The sequence below is a fragment of the Dioscorea cayenensis genome, chromosome 20, assembly GCF_009730915.1.
Source record: "Dioscorea cayenensis subsp. rotundata cultivar TDr96_F1 chromosome 20, TDr96_F1_v2_PseudoChromosome.rev07_lg8_w22 25.fasta, whole genome shotgun sequence".
Classification (NCBI taxonomy): domain Eukaryota; kingdom Viridiplantae; phylum Streptophyta; class Magnoliopsida; order Dioscoreales; family Dioscoreaceae; genus Dioscorea; species Dioscorea cayenensis.
In genome coordinates this window covers 31,371,339-31,379,541 of record NC_052490.1, presented here as the reverse complement: position 1 = coordinate 31,379,541, position 8,203 = coordinate 31,371,339, and the positions used below count along the sequence as shown (strand labels likewise).

Genomic DNA, 8,203 nt, shown 5'->3' with positions numbered 1-8,203 from the left:
TTTTTTTCTTTTTAGAAACACATAAGGAATGCAAAAAATAATTACCAATGTTTTTTATGCAAAAAATAACTTGGTCATTTTTTATTTCAGCTGTGCTATTTTTCTTTAATGGATAAGAGTTGGATGTACAAGCCCTAGACAATCTAGGGAATATCAAGAAGGAGTTGATCAATTTCTTGAGTTTGCTTTTTAATAATGAGTCTGTTGGTGGAAAGATAGTGTGTCCTTGCAAGCATTGTGTTAACTCATTATGGCAAACAAGGGATGAAGCTAAAGTGCATTTAATCTGTGATGGGTTTTTAAGAGGATACACTCAATGGGTTTGTCATGGTGAATTTTCTTCTATTAATGATATTGCATCATCTTCTTCAGCCCATATTCCTGAAGCGTCACACATACAAGAGGCTATTTGTGCAAACTTTAGAGGTTTTAATAATATGGAAGCTTTGCTGCATGATACAGTAGGTATGATTGGTCAATTAGGTGGTCAAGAATTAAATTTTCAGATGTTCAGAGACACTTCTGATGCTCAAGATGATGGTGATGATAGTTGTCAAGATTCAGATGAAGACACAGAAGAATTAACAGAAGGAATTTCTGTAGAACAACTTGGAGATGGATGTGCTGAAGAAAATAGTAATTTTTTGAAGTTGTTGAGAGATGCTGAAGAAGAGTTGTTTCCTGGATGCAAGACATTTTCAAAGTTGTCATTCATAATACATTTGTATCATATAAAGTGCTTAGGTGGATGGACTGAAAAATCATTTACAAAGGTGCTTGAGTTGTTAGGTCGGGTATTTGGTGAGCATTCATCTTGGCCAAAATCTTCTTATGAGGCAAAAAAAATTATTAAGGCCTTAGGTCTTAATTATGAGAAAATTCATGTTTGTAAGCAAGATTGCATGTTGTTTTGGAGAGAGTATGCAAGTGCAGAATCATGTCATATTTGTGGTACTTCTCGTTGGGTGGATAGCACTAAGAAAAGACCCGTGAAGGTGTTACGGTATTTTCCCTTGGTACCAAGACTACAAAGATTTTTCATTTTGGAGCAAACTGCAAATGATATGAGATGGCATGATGAAGGTCGCAATAAAGATGGAATTCTACGACATCCTGCAGATGGTGAAGCATGGAAATCTTTTGATGCTCGATATCCGGATTTTTCTTCAGACTCTCGTAATGTTAGGCTAGCCCTTGCTAGTGATGGTTTTAATCCTTTCAGGATGATGAGTAGCAACTATAGTGTGTGGCCAGTTGTCCTTGTTCCATATAACTTACCGCCTTGGATTGGAATGAAGCAACATTCATTTATTTTATCTATGATAATTCCAGGAGATAAGGGGCCGACAAATGACATTGATGTCTTTCTACAACCTCTAATAGAAGAGCTAAAGAAATTGTGGGAAGGTGTGGAAACCTATGATGCTTCCAAACATCAAAAGTTTCACATGCGGGCTGCATTAATGTGGACTATAAATGACTTTCCAGCTTATGCATATTTATCTGGTTGGAGTACCAAAGGGAAGTTTGCATGTCCATGTTGTGCTGAAAACACTTCTTCTTTGTGGTTATATAAGGGTAAAAAATATTGTTACATGTGTTCTCGTAGGTGGTTACCTGAAGGTCACCGGTTTCGTTATCAAAAACAATTATTTGATGGCACCGAGGAAGTAAGGCTACCACCAAAGCGAGCAAGTGGAAGTGATGTGTTGAATCAACTAGATGGGCTTCAATTCACTTTTGGAAAATTTATGAAGAAAAAAGGCAGGAAGGAAAATAGAAAGAAGAAGCGCAAAAGAACAAAACATTCAAGAATTAGTGTACAAGAATCTAATGAAGAGAGTTCAAGTAGAAATGACAAGGGCCTTATTGATCATATGAAGTGGTGGAAGAAAAGAAGTATATTTTTTATGTTACCTTATTGGGAACATAACTTATTGCGCCACAATCTTGATTTGATGCACATAGAAAAAAATGTGTGTGATAATTTGATTGGAACTTTTTTGGGACTTGATAAGTCGAAGGACAATTTGAAGGCACGCCTTGACTTAGTTGATATTGGTATAAGATTTGAACTTCACCCTCAAATTCTTGAAAATGGGAAGAAAATACTACCTCCGGCTTGTTTTACATTATCTACAGAACAAAAAGAGATTCTTTGTCAAGTTGTTAAAGACATCAAAGTGCCTGATGGTTATGCTTCAAACATTTCAAGATGTGTAAACCTACAAGAGCGCAAGATTGGTGGTCTTAAAAGCCATGATTGTCATGTTTTAATTGAAGACATCCTTCCATTAGCTTTACGAGCTTGTGATCCACCCAAGGAAGTCATTCAAGTTGTGAGTGAATTGGCAACAATTTTCAAATCACTTTGTTCTAAAGTGGTGGATGTGAATGAGATTGAAGAACTTCAAAATCAAATTGTTATGACAATTTGTCAAATGGAGATGATTTTTCTTCCATCATTTTTTACTATTATGGTACATTTAATCATTCATTTGGTGGAAGAAATAAAACTTGGTGGACCGGTTAATTTTAGATGGATGTATCCTTTTGAAAGGTATGTTGCTAAAATCTATTGGAAATGAAATCATTTTTAATATTAAATGTATAATGAAGTAATATATTCTAACTTTGTCTTTTTAGGTTCTTCATGCGTTTCAAATCTTATGTTAAAAATCGAACTCATCCTGAAGGTTCCATTGCTGAAGGATATATAGCTGAAGAATGTTTGACATTTTGTTCACGATATCTTCAAGGGGTTGAAACAAAGTTCAACCGACCAATGAGAAATCCAAACCCACCTACAAATGACCAAGTAAAATACTTATTCTCTAGTGTTGGCCAACATATAGGGAAGATTGAAGAAATTGTTTTAGATGAAATTTCCTTGGTTCAAGCACATCGTTATGTCCTTCGTCATTGTGATGAAATTGAGAAGTTTCGTAGGTAATTGTTTGTGCTTTATGATTCAATGGAAAATAAAAAAGTACATTTCTCTCAAATTACTATGTGATATATTTATGTAGAGAATTCATTGAATTGGAAAAAAGAAAGCGACGTCGACATTCTCGTCTCTCTGAAGTTGATTTAGAGAAGTTAGTGAATGAAAATTTTCATTTGTGGTTTCGAAGCAAGGTGATCTTGTTGTACAATTGTTTTATAGTTTACTTCATCAAATCTGAAATTTTGTTTTTGATAATATTTTTTGCTATGTAGGTTTTGGAAAAAGTTTATCCGGATATTCCAGAAGAAGTTGTGGCTCTTGGTGTGGGACCTAACAAAGTAGCAAAGAGATACTCTGGGTTCATTATTAATGGATTCAGATTTCATACCAAATCTCGTGATGAAAATAAAATGACTCAAAATAGTGGTGTGGTTAACACTTCAGAAGTCGGAAGTGTAAATTACTATGGTAGATTAAGAGACATTATTGAGTTAGATTACTATGGTAATTTTAAGGTTGTGTTGTTCAAGTGTGATTGGGTTGATGTACACCATAATACGGGTATTAGGCAAGATGAATTTGGGTTCATTCTCGTAAATTTTTCTCGCCTAATACATACCGGTGAAAAATTAGAGCATGATCCCTATGTGTTCTCATCTCAAGTTGAACAAGTGTTTTATGTGCAAGATATGAAGAATGAGAATTGGTCTATAGTTATCAAGACTAGGCCTAGGGATTTGTTTGATATGGGTGATATAGACCATTGAAAAGATGTTAGTAATTTCCATGTATCTTTGAATGAAACTTTGTTTTTTTATCTTTAATTGGTATTTTTTTTTTTTTTTAATATATTTGTTGATTTTAAGCTGGTTATATTTCTCTAGCTCGAATTTTTTTAGTCTCGGAAGCATGAATTGGTATGTGAATTACTTACATAAATTGTTTAAGTTCATTTGGTGAATTAGAACATGTTCTTACAATGTATGTTAGTTTATAATTCTATCAAAGTTTTTGACAAGCTATTTTAGAAATGCCAAAAAATATAATTTGTGTTTTCTCTACATACAATTATTGTTCAGTATCATTCTAGTCACTAGTTACTTTCATGGAAATTAGTACAGATTTTGCATTCAAAGGAGTCCATTATCTTAAGAACTAAAGGAAGTTGAATTATCAACTTTGCAAAGAGTAAGTTTTTGAATCTCTAGTTTCATGACTACCTTTTTGTTACCTTTTGATATTAATTCCTGATTTAGTTATTAATTACTGAAGCATTTGTATAATATAGTTCATTCCTAATTCTTATAAAGATTCATGGATTGTGAAAACTCATGGCTAGTACACAAAAAATTGTTATTGCAATCTAATAAATATAAAATTTGTATAGGAAAACTCATGGCTCGAGGATCAAAAAGCTTGAAGATTATGGAGCTATTAGAAGCTCATACTTCTTCACATCATGAATCAACTGGGCAAGAAAATGATGCTAGTACACAAGAAAAACAGTCCCGACATAGAGGAAAGACAGTAATGGCAAATGTTTGGACATCAACTGAAAAATTTATAATTAAGGTAGATAAATATGGAGTCCCATGCACCAAAGATGCTACCACGCTAAGTTCTTTCTTTTGTGTGCTTGCAAAGAATGGTGCTTATGCTCCAATCAACATTCCTAATTGGAGACATGAAGATTTTACTCCATACAAAGCGAAATGTCTGAAACTCCTAATGGTAATTTTTTTTCCAATATTTTTTATGTTATTTTCTTTTTTTTCTTTTCACATATACATGGTTAATGTTGCTTGTTATTATTCAATTAATGCTTGATGACAGACAAAATTTGATTTTCCTCATACACAAGAGACGGTTACATGGATTTTGCAAAATCTAAACAAGAGATGGAGAGATTGGAAAGGTGACTTGAAGGCAGAATTTTATATTCCAAAAGAAAAAGAACAAGTTTTAGTGGAGCCACCTTCAACTGTTCTTGAAGAACAATGGCCCGGCCTTGTTCGTCAATGGTATAACCCAAGGAATGAGGTAATTGGTATAAGTTTTATTTAAATTATTATTGTTACTATTATGACTTGTATTTGAGTTTAATTTATCTTTTATAATTGGAATATGGTTTTATTGTGTAGGAACTTGCTGAAATAAATAAAAGAAATGCAAAAAAACAAAACAATGCACATACATGTGGTCGAAAAAGTTTTGCACGAATTAGGAAAGAAATAGTAAGTGATTTATTTTATAATTAATGTTAGAATGAAATGATTAAAGTTTTGATTGTTTAATAGGAAAATGAAACGGGGAAAGAGCCGGATCGTCTTACAATGTGGGATGCAACTCATAAAAAGAAAGATGGTAGCTATGTAAATGAAGAATTTAGAAAGAAATTGGTGAGTGATCTATTTATAAGAAAGATTATTTTCTTATTTCCATGTTAATGCCTTGCATGATGTTTCTCATTCTTGTAAAAAAAAGCTTGCTACATTTTAATTATTTATTTATTTTTATTGACAAAGAATGAGATCAAATGCAAATACCTGCCTTTTCACACAAAGACAATATATGCTGTCTCATTTAGAATTATCACTTACCATCATCTCTTCCATGCCCATTAGCATCTATCATGCTTCTTGGGGAATCTAGTCGTTGTTCTAATTTTTAACTAGTTTCATACTGTATCTTCTATGATAGAAAAATGAAAAAGAAAGACAAAGAAAAAGATTCAATTCTCTTTTTCTCTCTCTCTTTACATGGTATAAATTTTAGTAAGTTTGATTAGTTTAGAGATGGTTTCAATTAAACCATTCCTTAAATAAGTTTATTATAGCTAATAGAAGCTTTAAAAATTAAACCATTACTTAAAAATCTTCATAAGCCAGCTTTAAAAATTTTCATTTCTTTGCCATCTATCATATACCTCTCTATTTTCATTATGTTGCCAGCATTTTCGATATTGTTGACAATATTGTTTTTTTGTTTCTATTTTCAATAATATTTAGTTGAACTTACAGGAAGCAACACATGATCTCGAAGTTAGTTACACAAGCTCAAGTGCAAATTTTGAACAAAATGAAATCAATGAAATGGTACTTCAAGAGATTTATGGAGTTGAACATAATGGTAGGGTGCGTGGTTTGGGATTAGGCCCTACTCCAAGTAGGTATTTTAGTGTCATATCAAAATTCACTAGCACAAGTGCTTCAACTACTGACAACAATCATAAAGCGGAGTTGGAGAACGTTAAATTGGAATTGGCTGAGATGAAGGATAAATATGAGAAGCTAAGCTCAGATTTGGCTGATATGAAGGAGTTATTTGGAGGGTTTATGGCTGAAAGAAGTTTAAATGATAGGATGTCTAAAACACCCGCCGAGGAAGTAAATTATTTATCTTACTTTTTATCACTTTCATTCTTAAATAATAAATTAAAACATCTTTTTGTAATGATGTCCATTGGTTGAAGATGTTGCATCTGTTGACTGATATCACTGGACAAAATCTAAACATCATGTGGCTCAAGAGGTTTGCTGGATATTACCTTTGAAGTAGAGTTCTTTTTTTTTGCGCAAAATTTACAATTTTCATCATGTGGATGACATGGTTTTATGATGCATATCTTCCATGCCATAAGAGAAATGATTGCTTGCAATCTTGAAGTGACATAATTGATGAATGATATAATTGATGCCTTGATCTGGTCGACACCTTTGCATGGTTCCAATTTTATAGAATATAGATGTTTCTAAAAATAGGAACATATATAAGTGACATTTCAGTGATATATTTCTGTATCATTCTAATTAAATCGAATACCGCATGATAGGCTAGAATTAGTACTGTCATATTACTCCACCAGAAGTCTACCTCCAAAAAAGAAACTAGAATTAGTAATTTCTCCTATGGATTGACTTCTTTTGTGCGCTCATAAATTCATAATTAACTATTGCAATAATTCAATGGGAATCTTGACATATCACCACATGTTATAATAACATGTTGATTAATATGTTTTTGCTTTTTATATATCATAAGTACTTTCATTAGTTGTTTTTTCATTTTAATATAGTAGTATAGTCTATATATATATATATTTATATATGAGGTGTAAGTAGTTCAGACTATATATAAAAATGACATCAGTCTTACCCAAATGCTCCCTCAAGGAAATTACTGTAAATGTGGATTTGGTGATTACTAGTTTTATTATTTCATTTTATGAAACTTATCTACATGCTAGAATAATTGAGCACATGCAAATTAAAAACAAAAATGATGAGTATCTTTTAATTGGATGTGGAATTCGACAACGGGTTTTCCCTTGTCAAATACCTGCAGTATTAGAAATTTGTGGATTACCATAACATGTGTGCTCCATCAAAGCAAAAAAAGGTTCATCCACAACATGACTTTTCATATTATGCGTTTGGAATGAGTTTATATGCCAAGACATGCAACTTTTGGATGGATTGGTTGATTCCTCATACCAATGGAAATGGACAGCATGAAGAATGTTTTTGCCTTGCACGTTATACTAGTTACTTACACTTTGTGTTTTCTCTACATGCAATTATTGTTCAGTATCATTTTAGTTACTAGTTACTTTAATGGAAATTAGTACAGATCTTGCATTCAAAGGAGTCCATTATCTTATGAACTAAAGGAAGTTCAATTATCAACTTTGCAAAGGGTAAGTTTTTGAATCTCTAGTTGATGACCACCTTTTTGTTGCCATTTGATATTAATTCCTGATTTAGTTATTAATTATTGAATCCCAATGCATGAATCATGGCATCCAGAGACTTAACATCACCTGTTCATTGGTGTCAATTTTGATTAAGATTGGATTTTGTTTAATGTTTTTGCAGATTTTGGAGAATTCATGGTTAAAGATCAAGAAGGTTGAAGATGAGGATACATGAAGCTTTTTTTACTTTGTGTAATTAACTCAAAAAATATTTTGTAATGAAAGTACACAAATAGTGTAAAACTCTTACATTTTGCTAGTACTCAAAATACATTATCACTTTGATTCATAACATGTCAATAAAGGTCAATGAAATTAAATTTAGTATATTTTTGAATGTAATGAAAATTTATGTTTTTGATTTACAGATTAAACAAATTTATTTATTATTAATAGGGAAAAAAATAAAATTAAATTCAATTAAATGAACAAATTTAGAGGTGGTTATAACCACCTCTAAAAGTATGAACATGCAAGAAATTATAAACTATAGAGGCGGTTAT

The 8,203-nt window shown here is 32.0% G+C and overlaps 1 protein-coding gene across 1 annotated transcript; it reads left to right on the top strand.

The window, feature by feature from the left end:
- The first annotated feature begins 437 nt into the window (after nucleotides 1–437).
- LOC120251450 lies at nucleotides 438–2,298 on the top strand. The gene is made up of 2 exons (XM_039259968.1): nucleotides 438–2,219; nucleotides 2,284–2,298. The coding sequence occupies exons 1-2, from the start codon at nucleotides 438–440 to the stop codon at nucleotides 2,296–2,298; spliced, it is 1,797 nt and encodes a 598-aa protein (XP_039115902.1).
- The last annotated feature ends 5,905 nt before the right edge of the window (nucleotides 2,299–8,203 follow it).

Excerpts from the sequence above, each read along its gene's own strand:
- LOC120251450 (XM_039259968.1), top strand. The coding sequence starts at position 438 with ATGGAAGCTTTGCTGCATGATACAGTAGGTATGATTGGTCAATTAGGT.